We start from the raw sequence: 16,146 nt of genomic DNA, 5'->3' as shown, positions 1-16,146 counted from the left end.
TACGACCAGATGCGAAAGGTGTCTAGGGGTCTGTTACTGTCTTCACCTGGTCTTACTGCAACAGGGTTTAATTTTAAACAGTGTTTTGAGTTTCCCCTTTGTGAAGTCTTGTTCACAACTTTCCAATTATAAGGCAAAGAAATAAGTACAAATAGGCTTTCTTTGGTTTAAGGAAGAAAGATGACATTTATTAAACCTTAAACTCTAATACGATTCACGCTTATGAATATACGACGTGCCCACGCCAGCATGCACACGCGATATAAACATTCAGGGACAGAAAAGAGCAGAAGAAAAGATAAGTAGAACAGTTTGAGGCAATACCTTCTTACTGTTTCTTGAGCTTGCTGTAGTCCTTGATTGAAGTGTCTTGTGTTTCGTTGGGGCCCTGTAGTCGTCTTAAAACCTTGTTCACGTAGGAAACTTTTCGCTATTTGAGCTTCACGTATTTTCGCAAGTTTCAGTTCCCTGGGAAAGAGATGGAGGCAGGCAGACATGAGAGGAGATGTTCTCAGTCCATGAGCACACGGCGTTCTGTTCAAATCCTTTGGAAGTTCAAATTCTCTGCAACAGCCAGTTTGTCATGTGACTAAAACTGGTCTGACCACTTCTGTGTATTGGGGAAGCAACTGCTGGGTTGTCTGGTACTATGCAGTCCTTCCAGTCAGGGCTTGCAGTTTAAAGTTTTTGTTCATGTGGCGAAATGATGTGTACCTCAGTCTTGGGAGGTGGGGTTTGCTTGACAGTAGGCAAATGTGATAGCCAGGTTTACGGATAGCATGGTCCCATAAACAACTGATGAATAAATGATCACATAATTTCTTTTGATGGTTTTGATTGAGGGAGAAATGTTGGTTAGTAGACTGGGACAACTTCTCTTCAATTAATGCTCACATCCACAAGAACGGGTAGACGGGCATATTTTAACATCTCATCCGAAAGCTGGTACCTCCCAACAACACATTATTTCCCCCAGTACTGCACTGAAGTAGTGTCAGCCTAGGTTATGTGGTCAAGTACTGGGAGCAGAGCTTGAATTGAACATCCCTTGCATAAGCGATGATGCCAAATACCAGCACTTCGCACTGTCTCTGGAACACTTGCTGCCCACCAAAGCCTTAACGGGAAGCACACGTGCTGACATTGATGAAGCTTGTAAGTTACAAAGCTTCAATCATCTAGAAGCAGCAGAACCATCATTTGGTAAAGGCAGAACCTACAACAAGGGCTGGTTTGAGACCTACTCAGCTGAGATGATACTTGTCATTGCAAAAAAACAACATAAACCCAACAACTAAGAGACTGCACAACCTGAAAGTAGCCAAGATAGCCATGCAAATGAGTGAGAGATACTGCGCAAACAAACACGATCAGCTTATGTCAAGAAATACAAACTGCATGTGACAAAGGAAATCTACGAGCAATGTATGATGGGATCAAGAGGGTGCTTGGCCGTGACATCACCAAGCTGCTCCCTTGAAGTTGGCAGGTGAAGTGCTCACTGACAGAAGTAAACAATGTCCCACTGGGCTGAACACTGCTGTGAGCTGTATTCCTGAGAGTCGGACATCTCCCAGTCTGCGCTTGATGCTGTCCCACAACATCCTGTCATGGATGAGTTAGCTGAAGACCCCTCATCACTGGAGCTCAGCGAAGGCCATAGACCATCCAGTGAACAGAAGGGTACCCAGCAAGGATGGAATCCCAGCCGAACTGCTCAAGCATGGAAAGTCCCAACTATTGCCACAACTTTATGAACTTCTCCTCTGCTGGAAAGTAGGTTCTATTCCACAGGAGATGTCTGATGCTGAAATCATACTATACAAAAACCAAGGTGACCGAGGAGACTGCAACAATTACAGGGACATCTCATTCCTTCGTGTCTTGGGGAAGGCCTTTGCTAGGGTCGTCCTAAAAAGACTCCATTTACTTGCAAACAGTGTACCCGGAAGCACAGTATGGCTTCCGTGCCAGCAGTTCTACTGCGGAAGATCTTCTCCATATGCCAGCTACAAGAGAAGTGTAGGGAACGGAGTATACCCCTTTACCTTACTTTCATAGATCTCACCGAAGGCATTCGACGCCATCAGCATAACCAGGATCTACAAGATTTTGGGAAAAATTGGCTGTCCACTGAAGCTCCTCGGTCTCATCCGCTCCTTCCATGACAACATGCACTGCATTGTACGGTTTGATGGCTCCACTTCCGACAGTTTTTGAGCGAAGAATGGAGTGAAACAGGGTTGTGTCCTAGCCCCCACTCTGTTTGGCATCATCTTCTCCCTGCTCATGACCTTCACCTTCCTTGCAGATATGGAAGGAGTATACTAGGTCACATGGCAAACGCTACAATATATCAAGGCTGAAAGCGAATATAAAAGCACATCACGTCCTGATCAGAGAGCTCCTCTACACCTGACGAGGCTGCGCTTATCTCTCACACTGAAACCCATGGACTGTCTCTCTGCTTCAAGGATGCTTGCAAGTGTGACATGAAGGCCCTAAATGTTGACTATTACACCTGGGAGTCACTAGCTGGTGAAAGAGGGAAATGGCGACACATCCTGTGGACTGGTATGGCCTACCATGACAACCAGATGCTACAGCAGCTTGGTTACAGGCGCAAATGTCAAAAACAACAGTTTCACGTGCGGCACTTGCATGAGATGGCTTGGCCATGTGAGCCGCATGGAAGATGGCAGGATCCCCAAAGACACATTGTACAGCGAGCTCGCCACTGGTATCAGACCCACCGGCCGTCCATGTCTCCGTTATAAAGACGTCTGCAAACGCGACATGAAATCGTGTGACATTGATCACAAGTCGTGGGAGTCAGTTGCCAGCATTCGCCAGAGCTGGCGGGCAGCCATAAAGACAGGGCTAAATTGTGGCGAGTCGAAGAGACTTAGTAGTTGGCAGGAAAAAAGACAGAGGCGCAAGGGGAGAGCCAACTGTGCAACAGCCCCAACAAACAAATTTCTCTGCAGCACCTGTGGAAGAGCCTGTCACTCCAGAATTGGCCTTTATAGCCACTCCAGGCGCTGCTTCACAAACCACTGACCACCTCCAGGCGCGTATCCATTGTCTCTCGAGATAAGGAGGCCCAAAAGAAGAAAGAAAAGAAACTTGCAACAGAATCTGTCTCAAGGACTGGCCTTCACAGCCATCAGCACAGGTGCACCAAGAGAAGACACCCCACCGAAATGGATGATTTGCTGTGTGCCCATCATCTTTGGCAGATGGAAGGATGCCAACCTAACCTAAACGCACTGAAGTAGTGTCAGCCTAGTTTATGTAGTCAAGTTCTGGAAGCAGATCTGGAATTCAAGCCCATCTACCTTGAATGAGAATGTTACTATTGAGCTGTGCTAACAGTGATTGGATTTTCATGAAGCCATTCTTCAAATACGTGACAATTTTTCAGTAAATAAGTGAATTATACATGTACCACTTCAGTAAGTTTTTAATTCGTGTCATTTAAATGGTATTTTTCCTTCTTGCAGGAAAGCTTTGTATCGAAGTTACTGCTCAGAGTAAGATCGCCTGGATTTCAGAAACTCTCTGTATTGGTTGTGGTATTTGCATTAAGGTAAGCTGGGTTTTTTTCAATGGGGTGGGGGAGGTGACGCGATGTCTGTCTGAAGTATGACTTTTAAACATTTCTGATAACTTGTCTCTTATTGATCTTTGATCCTACAACAGGTTTACATTATCTGAATTTTACTGTTTTGAAAATCTTACTATTTTCCTGTAATATGGTTCGACATTTTTGGGTTTTATTTTCGTTCCTTTTTAAATGTGTCCATAATTATCACATTGGATCTGTAAATATTCAGCATTAACCATCCACCGTGTTATTTAAGTGCTACCTTGTAGGAGCTACTGCATATGGAGTAAACGTGTTTTTTTTTTCTCCCACCCCAGTGCATTTTTGGATATTATACCATGTATCAGCTAAGAAAAGGGAGAATTCTGCTTGATTCCAGGCTTTTATGGACGCCACAAATTCAGTTGTCAAAGATATGCAAAAGTTACCCATGTTCACTTATCCTGATTTGTCCTGCTTCCCAAACTCTGTCCCTTTTTTTTGGATTGGTTGCAATCATGTGTTGATGTGCATTCAGTGCATAATTTTGATGTGAAATCGGGTTATTTTATTTGTGGGCTTACCTGCTCATAAGTGGTGTCTTGTGAGAAAACAATATTTATTTATTTATGGCTAACTGCAGTACCTTTCCCCTTTTTTTCCCCCCCACCCTTTTTTTTTTAATCTGTCCTGCCCTTTTTTTCTTAATGTCTTATCAACTTTTCTACTTCCATCTAAGGCATTGATTCCATTTGACCAGTACCCAACAGTAACTTGTCCAAATTGCTATTTCTGTGTGACCCTTGGACAGTGGGTATCCAAAGGCGATTTGGCAGTGATTATCACTGTTAAATTTGTCATCTGTACACCTGATACCACAGCACACCCAGTGGAATCATCGGTTAGTTACCCAGGGAAGAATTTCTAGCTGATGCATCCCCTCTCTAACCCAGGGCCGCAGGCTAATTGATGCACCTTTATCGATCCCCCAGGCAAAATTGGCTAGCTCAGCATAGACTGGAGATTAAACCTGCAACCACTTGGTCAGTATAGCACAGGTGCTCACTGTATTTACCATCTGAACCATTGGAACAGTTAAATGTAGTTTCTATATAGCACTGAAAATGATATGAATGCCATTTGATAAATACCCAAATGGCGCATTTATAAAGTTCACAAATGCTAATGGTGTTTAATGGGCAATGCTAATGTTAAATATAAAAAGGTTTATGATGAAGCATGTTGGTATATGCTTCTCTCAATCCTTTCAATGATTTTTTTTCTCCCCCACCCTCCCACCCCCGCTCAATATTTCTCAGCCTTCTCCCTTAACACTCTGGATTTCTTGGAAGAGATTATATGTTCCTTATCCTCGTTTATAAAAGTTGTAGGGAAGGTGACAGAATTTACATATTTTGAATAGTTGTAGAAAAGTGAGAATAGAAAGAAAATTATATTTTTTTAATTGGCATTTTTCTGTACATTGTACCTAGTGCATTTCTTTTTAAAGTTCTTGCATTTATTTCACTTTCCATAACTGTTTATCAAAGTTAGAGCATTTCACCTACTTAATAGTGTTGCCTGTCATCGATTGCAGGTGATGTGATGTTAGCTTTTTATTAATGATTTAGTTTTCTGTTTCCTATTACAGAAATGTCCTTTTGGAGCTTTGTCGATTGTTAACTTGCCAAGCAACTTGGCTAAAGAGACAACACACAGATACTGTGCAAACTCCTTCAAGCTTCACAGGTAATTGTGCTGTAAAATATGAATGCTTTGAGAATCACTTGTCGGCTGCTTTTGAGAAGGTCATGTAGTAAGTGTTGTATACATTGTGGTGTATATAAACACACATCTAATTACTCCTGCTCCACAAAGAAAACAAGGACAATTTTGAGATTAATCTGATGAATTGTTAAGCAACAATTTGAGTTGAATTTGACACAACAAACAGGAATTTTAAGATTTGCCTTTATCAGGCATTAATATTGTAGTAGATTTGCGTGTAAGTAGTTTTGTTTATTTTTTGAAGTAGACCTTACCAATGAAAGTCAACAAGACCATTATGAAGGATCAAATTTCATACCTTGTATGAACTGCTTAATTTTTGCTGGATTTTAACACTGGGTCAGAGCTAAGTACTGAAGTACCTTTACCCATTAAACAGTCAGGGAATCAGGGCAGACCAGGGATTGGTGCCTTTGCCCATTGAACCTGCAGAGGGAGAGTGACTTAACAAACCCAACAGAAGTTGTGCTTTTTATGTGTTTTTGCTTTATGGAGTGCTTTTAATGTTTGTTGGGTTTGTTGATTGTGAGGTTCTGTACCCATGGGCTGACAGTTAATTGACTATTTTGTAACATTTTATTCTTCTGTTTAGCTACCAAGTGTATTGTGTATAACTTTTTGATCCATCCAACACAAAGCCCCTGGAGTAAAGGGGAAGTTCCTCAAGTAGCTTCTGGATTTGAATCGCTACACCTGTCTCCAAACTCTGACAACAATTCCACTTTACCTACATCATTGTTATCCCAACACAAGACCTCTGATTTTGACTCTGGTCTCCTCCTTTATTATCTCCTATCTACTTCCTATTTCCCGTTGACTGTCAGGTTTTTATGTATCGCAATTTTTATGTAACCAGCGGTATGTAGCTTGAGCTCTCCAAGTCCATTTTCATGCACATTTAGGCTGCTGCTCTGGACCCAAGCCCATCACGCTGTTTCTGTTTTTTTTTTACATTTCTCCTTACCCCTCCAAGGCCCCTCTCTTCTGTTTTCACTTCTCCACTCTCAGGTGCTCTGCCCTCCCAATTCCCTACTACAACCCTTCAGTACTCCTTGACCTTCCTTCTTTCTTGCCACCATCTCAGGCTTGACTTCGATAAGTCTACATCATCTCTCTATGCCTCTCAGCATCCTCCGAAGGGTTTATTGAGGCTCTCTGCACTGGCTCATTGTAGCAACCTCAATTGCCCCATTCCGTTCTTGACCTTCCCACCCAGTGCGCCCACTGCAGGCTACTCTTGCCAATCTCCTTCCTGTCCAACTCGCCCCTCCCACCGCTGACCCTGTGAACTCTGCTCTCACCACCCCTCGATGCATTTCCCTCCAGAATGTCTGTCTACTTGTGAACAAGGCCCTTGGCCATCCATGACCCTATTGTGGATGACTTCATTGGCATTATGGCCTTAACGGAAACTTGGCTGAAGGGCGATAACACCTTTTTTCCCTTAAGGAAGCCTCCCCGCCTGGCTATGTCTTCCACCACTTACCCTGTCGTGACTTGCAGTGATGGTGTGGTGCTTATCAGCAAATCTCACCTTGGCTTGACACCCTGCTCCTCTGGCACTTTCTCCTTTTGAGCATCTCGCCTTGATGCACCCCTCTCACCTCTCATTCAAGATCATTGTTCTCTACTGCCCCCCGCAACAGTACGATGACAATTTTCTCATATCTTCACTGTTTGTCCTCCTCAGCTCTACACTGAATGACTTCTCACCCTCTGGTGATTTAAACCTCCATCTCAATTCATGCTTTTCTATGAGTTCACTGCCCTCTTATCCTCCCTAAGTGTCTCTTTTATATTTGTGGCCACCCTCTTGATCTGCCCATCTCATGTGGTCTTGCTAGTCTGATTGTATCAAACCCAAATAAGGCCATCTCTGATCACTTCCTTGTATCAGTCTCTACCCACATCCCCCTTCCACGTCCCAACCCTACTTTTGTATCAGCCCCTGGGAAAAAACTATCGTCCAATTCACTTACAACTGCACTTTCAAAATCCCAGCTGTCCAGCTCTCCATTGCTGTCTCTCTCACCATGGCTGTTCCCCCTGTTATGGCCCTCATCTCCATTCCCTTAAGTTGAAGGGATGCAGACTTGAAAGGATATGGCAAACAACTGGTTTAGCCACCCACTGCCAGATCTGGCTAGACCACATAAAGTACTATTGGGGGCTGCTCTCGTCTTCTAAAACTGCTCACTATTCGGGGCCACCCTGGACTGCAGAGATAACCCTGGCTTTTCTTTACTGCAGACGCCTTTTTATCTCATCTTCCTTGTCTCCTTCATCCTCGGCTCCAACAATAAGTGCAAGGAACTCATTGATATTTTTGTCACTGAGTTGAGACCATCCGATCAGCTGCCTTTGTTGCGTTCCTCCCTTCTATTCGTCCACCAGGCCAAACCACCTCAGGTTTTTCTCTGCCCTAGCCCTAAACTCTCATTTTTCTCTACTTTCTCTCCTATTTCCCTTCTTGCCTTCTCTGAGCTCATCTTCTATGTGAGACCCACCTCCTGCTCACTTGACCCTGTTGCTACTGAACTGCTGACTACCCAACTTCTATCCTGGTCCCCATGTTTGCTGATATTGTTAACGGTTCTCCCTCTTCAGGTGTTGTCCTTCTTTCCTTTTAAATCTGACGTCATCGCCCCTCTCCTCAAAAAAAAATCTTTTGTCCCCTTCATCCTTGCAAAGTACCGTCCCGTCTCCAATTTCCCTGTCCTCTCCAAAATCCCCAAATCTGTTCCCATCTTTCCCGGAACTCCATATTTGAATCTCTCCAATCAGGTTTCCGTCCTTGCCACAGTACCAAAATGGCTGTTATCAAAGTCGCAACTGACATTCTATGTGAATGTGACACAGGTAAACTACCCCTCCTCGTCCTTCTTTACCTGCCTTCAGTCTTTGACACAGTTGACCACACCATCCTCCTCGCTGTTGTCCAGCTGAGTGAGACTGCTCTCACCTGGTTCCATTCTTAATTTTCTAATCGTAACCAGAGTATCACTTGCAATGCTTCTCTTCCCACTCTCGCACCATTACCTCTGGTGTCCCCCAAGGATCTATCCTTGGTCCCCTCCTGTTTCTCACCTCCGTGCTGCCCCTTGCTGACATCATCCAAAAGCACAATATTAGTTTTCACATGTACACTGACGACACCCAGCTGTACCTTATCACCACCTCTCTCGACTCCTCCACTGTTGCTAAATTATCAGACTGCTTATCCGACATCCAGTGCTGCATGAGCAAAAATTTCCTTCAATTAAATTTTGTGAAGACTGAAGCCATTGTTTTCGGTCCCCATTCCAAACTCCATCCCTCTCCCTGGCAATAGCTTGAGAGTAAGTCAGTCTGTTCACAATCTTGGTGTCATATTTGACTCTGAGATGAGCTTTTGAGCACATTGCCCAAGTTTGCCCCTGTCTCAGCTAACCTGCTTCTGAAACCCTCATTCATGCTTTGGTTGCTTCTAAACTTGTCTATTCCAGTGCACTCCTGGCTGGTCTCCCACATTCTACCCTTTGTTAATCTGAGGTCATCCAAAACTCTGCTGTCCATGTCTTCACTCGCACCAAGTCCTGTTCACCTATAACCCTGTACTTGCTGACCTAGTTGGGTCCCGGTCAATTTTAATTTTAAAGTTCTCATCCTTGTTTTCAAATCCCTCCTTATCTCTGTAATCTTCTGCGCTCATCTAATTCTGGCCTCTTGAGCCTCCCCAATTTTAATCGCTCCACCATCGGTGGCTGTGTCTTCAGCTGCCTGGGCCCTAAGCTCTGGAATTCCCTGCCAACAACTTTCCTCCTTTAAGACACTCCTTAACACGTACCTCCTTTGTCCAAGCTTTTGGTCATCTAACCTAATATCTCTTTACATGACTCGGTGTCATGTTTTGTTTTATATTCCTGTGAAGTGCCTTGGGACGTTTTATTACGTTAAAGGTACTGTGTGAATATAAGATCAAACAAACCTTTGGTTGTCTTCTTCCTTGATTAATATTCTGCACTGGTGCTCTATAACCTGCAGCTGGGATATAGATGAGAGCATGCTAGTTAGCAAACTGACTTTTTCCCGGTGAAGAAGCATCAGACCTCTGTTCGGTGCATTATACCACAGCACCACCCATTTGCATAATCTCTTAGAAATCTGTGTCATTTTAAATATGCTTCAAATAATTTAAAATATAATTAAAATGCATTTATTAAATTATGAAATTATTCCTGAATATTGACTGTAGTTCCAGACAGAACATAGACTTCTGCAAGTATGATGTCAATTTTAATGTAAGTTTTTTTTTTAAAATGGGTGGCAATAAAGTGCGTTTTTAGAAGGGGCAGTTGGTAACAAATTCAACTTTTCTGCCTTATTTTCAGTTTCAGCTAGTTGTGAGTTAAAGAAAGGAACTCTGGAATCTCCTGCCTCTGGCCTGAATATAGCCCACACACAAATTTAAATCTGCAAGACATGATATGACATTTGCCTTTGTTCAGTTGATGCACATGAAGATGTGACTTATGCATTACAGTTTATAGTATTTTCAAAGTTGAGTAAACTTTAATAACTCCACATAATCTGAATTTTAGATTGCCAATTCCTCGACCTGGTGAAGTTTTGGGTTTGGTGGGAACTAATGGTATTGGAAAATCTACGGCTCTGAAGATCCTAGCAGGAAAGCAAAAACCTAACCTGGGGAAATATGATGTGAGTTTTCTCTCGGGTGGCGTGTAACATTTAAAAAAAAAACGTTGTCATTCAATTAGTGGTATTTTTGTTGCAATTTGTAGTCAAAAGGTTGCAGGTTTTAATAATCTGTCCTGTTTTGTGGATATTGTTTGTATAATCTGAATATAAAATGTTTCAACAAGTTGATCTGAGTTATTGTCTATAGTTTAAACTGCTGTAAATAGGGACAGTATTGCAGTAGCTGTAATAGTGTTCCTGGATAATTATTACTGGGCAAAACTACGGAACTGTACATAATATATCTAAAAGGTAGAGAGTGACATCTTTAGAGATGCATACGACAAATAGTGTAAGTACTATAGCAGTTCCAGAGTGACATTTTTGTTTCTTAGTTCTCACCTGATATACTGGAATAAATCAACATTGCTGGTACATTGTCCACAATTTCCAGAAATATAGCAAATCCAAGTAGTAATGGAAACATGTTTCATGGTTAATATGCCTGTGCTCTAGAAATTGTACTCTTAAATGGAAAACTTATGGTTCTTCTAACAGGACCCTCCCGACTGGCAGGAGATTTTGACCTATTTCAGAGGTTCTGAGCTACAGAACTATTTTACAAAAATCCTGGAAGATGATCTAAAAGCCATCATCAAGCCCCAGTATGTGGACCAGATCCCAAAGGCTGTAAAGGTAATTTTTAAAATCCAACAATTCAATGCTTTTAACTTGCCGTAAGTTGCATGTGATCTGTTAAGGCAGTTGCAACAAATGTGGCGATGCTATAATTTCTGCACTGTACACTTTGGGAATAATTCCTGTCACGTAATCATTCTGATCATGTGTACTAGTGATCCTCAGTAAAGAAACACTCTATGATTTTGTGAATGTTGCTAATTCAAGTTTTATATCTTAATTTTTAAAAAAAGGTACAAAATTTCCTCAATGCAGCCTGTTTCAAACTGAACTTGTAATGTCTCTTCGTGTTCCTAAAAAACATCGGATTTATTTCTGAAGCATTAAAGCTTTTAGTAAGTGCCAGCATACTGCTGCATTATTTACTTATCCCAGAACAAAATAGAATGAAACAAAATAAAATAGCGATTATTTAGGCCATTCCAGCACATAATGCAGCATTAAGTCATTCAGTTCACAACTTAAATTCCAGAGTTGCCTAATAGATCTATCAACCATGATTAGTTTTGTATCTTTTTTTTTAAGCTGGGTTGCTATGTAGAATGCATGCTGGTATATCTTTAATAAATTGTGCTTCCAGTTAACTGGCAACAGAATGATATTGGTTGTATTTTGAATATGGACCAATAGAGGAGCGCTGAATGTGAACATAATGCCACCAGGACAAATCCACTAAGTGCTGCTCGCAGAGGAGAGCACCACTAATACAAAACAAGTAGTCTCGTCAAACTAAAGATGCAAGTATGGGCTGTTGGATAATGGTTTGGTTCTTGTTATCGATGATGCAGTCCATGTCTTACGGTGTCCACTGTTCACAGAAGACTTTGAGTGAACCAGTAGACACTTTTTGATGGCACTCCATGGTCATTTAGGTGCACACTAGGTTTTGGAACAGTGGCAAGCAATCGGAACAACCCACACTAATGATCCTACGTATTCGGGACCTGTAGATGACAGTTTTCACCAGACCCAGAAGTCGATCTGTCAAGAGATTCCCTAATCAGTGCTTCCTTTTCTGCTTTGGCCACCAAAGATAATGATTTTTGATGAAGTGCAACCAGAAAGTCAGGAACAGCTAATTCAAGTATGAAAATACAAGAGTGACCATTTCGCCCCTCAAGCCTGTTTTGACGTTCAATTAGTAATGGCCGATCGACTTAACTCCATATACCCACCTTTGCCCCATGTCCCTTAATACCTATGGGTATCAAAAATCTAACATTGTTTTAAAATTAATAATTGTTCTAGCATCAATTGCTGTTTGCAGAAGAGAGTTCTAAAATTCTACCACTCTTTTATGCGTATGGAAGTGTTTCCTAGTTTCACTCCTAGCAGACTGTTCAGTAAAATGAAAGTCAATGGGATACAGGGGAATGTGACATGTTGGGTCCAAAATTGGCTCAGTGACAGGAAACAAAGGGTAGTCGTCGACAGATTTTTTTTTTTTACAAATGGAAAGCTGTTTCCAGTGGCATTCCACAGGACTCAGTGTGTATCCTTTGCTGTTTGTGGTATATATTAATGAATTGGACTTAAATGTGGGAGGCATGAATGGGAAATTTGCTGATGACACAAAAATTGGCCATGTATTTGATAGTAAAGAGGATAGCCATAGACTCCAGAATGCTATTAACGGTTTGGTTGAGTGGGCAGAAAAGCGGCAAATGGAATTCAGTCCAGAGAAGTGTGAGGCATTTGGAGAGGGCAAACAAAGCGAGGGAATACACAATAAACGGGAGGATATTGAGAGGGGTAGAAGAAGTGAGAGACCTTGGAGTGCATGTCCACAGGTACCTGAAGGTGGCAGGACAGGTAAATAGAGTAGTGGTGAAGGCATATAGAATGCTTTACTTTGTTGGCCTAGGTATAGAATATAAAAGCAGGGATATAGTGTTGGAACTGTATAAAACGTTAGTTAGGCCACAGCTGGAGTATTGCATACAGTTCTGGTCACCACATTACAGGAAGAACATAATTGCTCTGGAGAGAGTATAGAGGTGAATTATTAGTGTTGCCAGGGCTTGAAAGTTGCAACTATGAGGAAAGATTGGATAGGCTAGGGTTGTTTTCCTTAGAACAGAGGAGGCTGGAGGGTGACTTTATTGAGGTGTACAAAATTATGAGGGGCCTAGATAGAGTAGACAGGAAGGACCTACCTCCCTTAGACGAGAGGTCAATTACCAGGGGGACTAGAGCGGACATGAGGAAACCCTTTTTCACCCAGAGGGTGATGGGTGTCTGGAATTCACTACCAGGAACGTTGGTGGAGGCAGAAGCCTTCAATTCGTTCAGGACATGTACCTGAAGTGCTGTCACCTGCAAGGCTATGGACCAGGTGCTGGAAGGTGGGATTAGATTGGGCAGTGAGTTTTTTCAGCTGGCACGGACACGACGGGCTGAATGGCTTCCTTCTGTGCCATAATTTTTCTATGGTTCTATGTATGGCTCTAATTTTTAGACTATGCCCCCTAGTCTAAGACTCCCCAACCAGCAGAAACAGTTTCTCTCTCTGTCTCTATCTTATCTCTTCCCCTTAATATCTTTAAAACTTCAATTAAGCCATCCTTTAACCTTCTAAATTCCAGGAAATACAACCCTAGTTTGTGTAATCTCTGCTCGTAATTCAAACCTTGGAGTCCTGGCATCATTCTGGTAAACCTTTTTGCTGCACTCCTTCCAAGACCAATGTATCCTTCCTAACTTGTGGTACCCAGAACAGCTCACAGTACTCCAGGTGTGGTCTAACAAGGGCTTTGTATAGCTGTAGCATGACCTCTACACCCTTGTATTCTAGTTCTCGAGGTATAAACACCAGCATTCCATTAGCTTTTTGATTATTTTCTGTGTCTGTTCCTGACGTTTTAATCTATATATATATATATATATATATATATATATGGACCCCCAAACTCCTTTGGACTTCCAATGTTTGTAGCTTTTCACCATTTAGAAATTAGCCGGTTATATTCTTTTTAGATCCAAAGTGGATGAACTCGCATTTGTCTACATTGAAATCCTTTTGACAGTTTTGCCGATTCACTTAATGTATCAATATCTCTAATTTTGTACTTCCATCCACACTGGTTATAATGCCACCTACCTTTGTGTCTTTGGCAAATTTCAATATGTGACTTTCTATTTTGTCATCTCAGTGATTAATAAACACGGTGAATACTTGAGGCTCCAACGCAGATTCTTGTAGGACACCACTAGTCACATCCTGCCAGTTATAGCACCTGTCCATTATCCCTACTTTCTGTCACCTGCCACACAGCCAATTTCCTAACCAGGTTGATATTTTGCCTTCCGTTCCATGAACTTCAACTTTGGCTATTAGTCTATTATTTATCAAATACCTCTGAAAGTCCATATAGATAACACCCTTAGACATGTCCCTGTCTGCTACTTTAGTCACCTCTTCAAAAAATTCAATCAGTCATGACTTCCCCTTACAAATCCATGTTGACGCTCTCTGATCAGCTGAAAATTTTCAAAGTATTTGGTCACCCTATCCTTAATTGTAGACGCCAACAATTTCCCGACAACAGATGTTAGACTAACAGGTCTGTATCTTTCTTTGAGCTTTCTTAAATAACAGAGTGGCGTCCAATTCTCCAATCTGAAGGACCAGTTCCTGAATCAAGAGAACTTTGGAAGATTATTGTTAGGGCATCTGCAATGTACTCATCTGCTTCCTTTAAACCCTGTGATGGAAACAATCTGGTCCTGGGGATTTGTCACTCTTTTTAGTGCCATTATTTTCTTCATTACTGTTATTTTGCTGACATTAATTTTCATAGAATGGTTACAACACAAGACCATTGTGCCCGTCATGTCCGTGCTGGCTCGCTGCGAGAGCAACTCACCCAGTCCCGGTCCATCCCTTTTCCCTGTAGTCCTGCAGCTTTTTTCTCCAAGTATCTAGTTCTCTTTTGAAGGCCTCAATTGAATCTTCCTCCACCAAACTGAGGCAGTGCATTCCAGATCCCAACCGCTCGCTGCATAAAAGTATTTTCTCATGTCACTGTTGCTTCTTTTGCCAGTCACCTTTAAATCGGTGTCCTTTGGCCAATGGGAACAGTTTATCCCTATTATGAAAGTTTTTTTGGTTAAAATATTTTTATAGGAGTTTATAGTCAAACTGAATAAATGTTGGACCAGTTTTATTTCCCAAGAGAGTCATCAAGGGGACACTGAGGTTGCCGGTTCGGCAACAGTGTTCCTGGTTAACACATGACTAAAGTTAGAGATAGGACAGAAACCCTGGTAACAGGTAGAGAAGTGACGCGCACCCCTTGATTGGACAAGCCCAGCAGCAGCAGAAAGCACCTGGGATGGACAGAAAACTCTCAAGCTTTTTGGGTGTGTGTCAATGTGTGTTTTACCTTCTGGAGTCAGAGTTATACAGCACAGAAACAGGCCCATTGTGTCTGTGCCAGCCATCAAGCACCTATCCTATTCTAATCCCATTTTCCAGCACTTGGCCCATGGCCTTGTATGCTGTTGCATTTCAGGTGCTCATCTAAATACTTCTTAAATGTTGTGAGGGTTCCTGCCTCTACCACCCCTTCAGGCAGTGTGTTCCAGATTCCAACCACCCTCTGGGTGAGAACATTTCCTCAAATCCCCTCTAAACCTGCTGCCCCTTAACTTAAACCTATGCCCCCTGGTTATTGACCCCTCTGCTAAAGGAAAAAGTTTCTTCCTACCTATGCCCCTCATAATTTTGTATACCTCAATCGGGCCCCTCAGCATTCTCTGCTCTAAGGAAAACAACCCCAGCCTATCCAGTCTCTCTTCATAGTTGAAATACTCCAGCCCAGGCAACATTCTGGTGAATCTCCTCTGTACCCTCTCCAGTGCAATCACATCCTTCCTATCGTGTGGCGACCAGAACTGTACACAGTGCTCCAGCTGTGGCCAAACTAGCGTTTTATACAGCTCCATCATAACCTCCCCGCTCTTATATTCTGTGCCTTGGCTAATAAAGGCAAGTATCCCATATGACTTCCTAACCACCTTATCTACCTGTGCTGCTGCCTTCAGTGATCTATGGACAAGTACACCAAGGTCCCTCTGTACTTCCTAGGGTCCTACCATTCATTGTATATTTCCTTGCCTTGTTACTGGAGTGAGCGGCTGATAAAGTTAAATCTGCTGAAGAAGTGTAAAAAAGGAGAGAAGACCACAAACCAGCTCGCTTTCCGGCAATTCCAAGAAGGACCCTGAGAAGTCCAGTCTGTCAATTCATCTCGATTCCTGTCTTATTTGTAACAGAGCTCTGAATTTATAAAAATCTCTTTATTTTTTTGGTTAACTGGTGTATGTGTGTTTGTGAGTGTGAAGGGATTAAGGTAAAAAGGGAACTATGCTATTTGACTTCATGGGTAGTTAAG

The 16,146-nt window shown here is 42.3% G+C and overlaps 1 protein-coding gene across 2 annotated transcripts in view; it reads left to right on the top strand.

Moving 5' to 3' along the window:
- The window catches only part of abce1 (ATP-binding cassette, sub-family E (OABP), member 1), a 75,449-nt gene that overhangs the window by 18,176 nt on the left and 41,127 nt on the right, over window positions 1-16,146 (top strand). For both annotated transcript variants that reach the window (XM_068041455.1, XM_068041464.1), the window contains 4 exons: window positions 3,504-3,589; window positions 5,238-5,335; window positions 9,955-10,072; window positions 10,610-10,747. In XM_068041455.1, coding sequence (XP_067897556.1) covers window positions 3,504-3,589; window positions 5,238-5,335; window positions 9,955-10,072; window positions 10,610-10,747 — 440 coding nt within the window. The remainder of the gene's footprint in view (window positions 1-3,503; window positions 3,590-5,237; window positions 5,336-9,954; window positions 10,073-10,609; window positions 10,748-16,146) is intronic.

This window comes from Heterodontus francisci, chromosome 1 (assembly GCF_036365525.1).
Source record: "Heterodontus francisci isolate sHetFra1 chromosome 1, sHetFra1.hap1, whole genome shotgun sequence".
Classification (NCBI taxonomy): Eukaryota; Metazoa; Chordata; class Chondrichthyes; order Heterodontiformes; family Heterodontidae; genus Heterodontus; species Heterodontus francisci.
The sequence above is the reverse complement of the archived record's forward strand: the minus strand, read 5'-3'. Positions and strand labels throughout refer to the sequence as shown.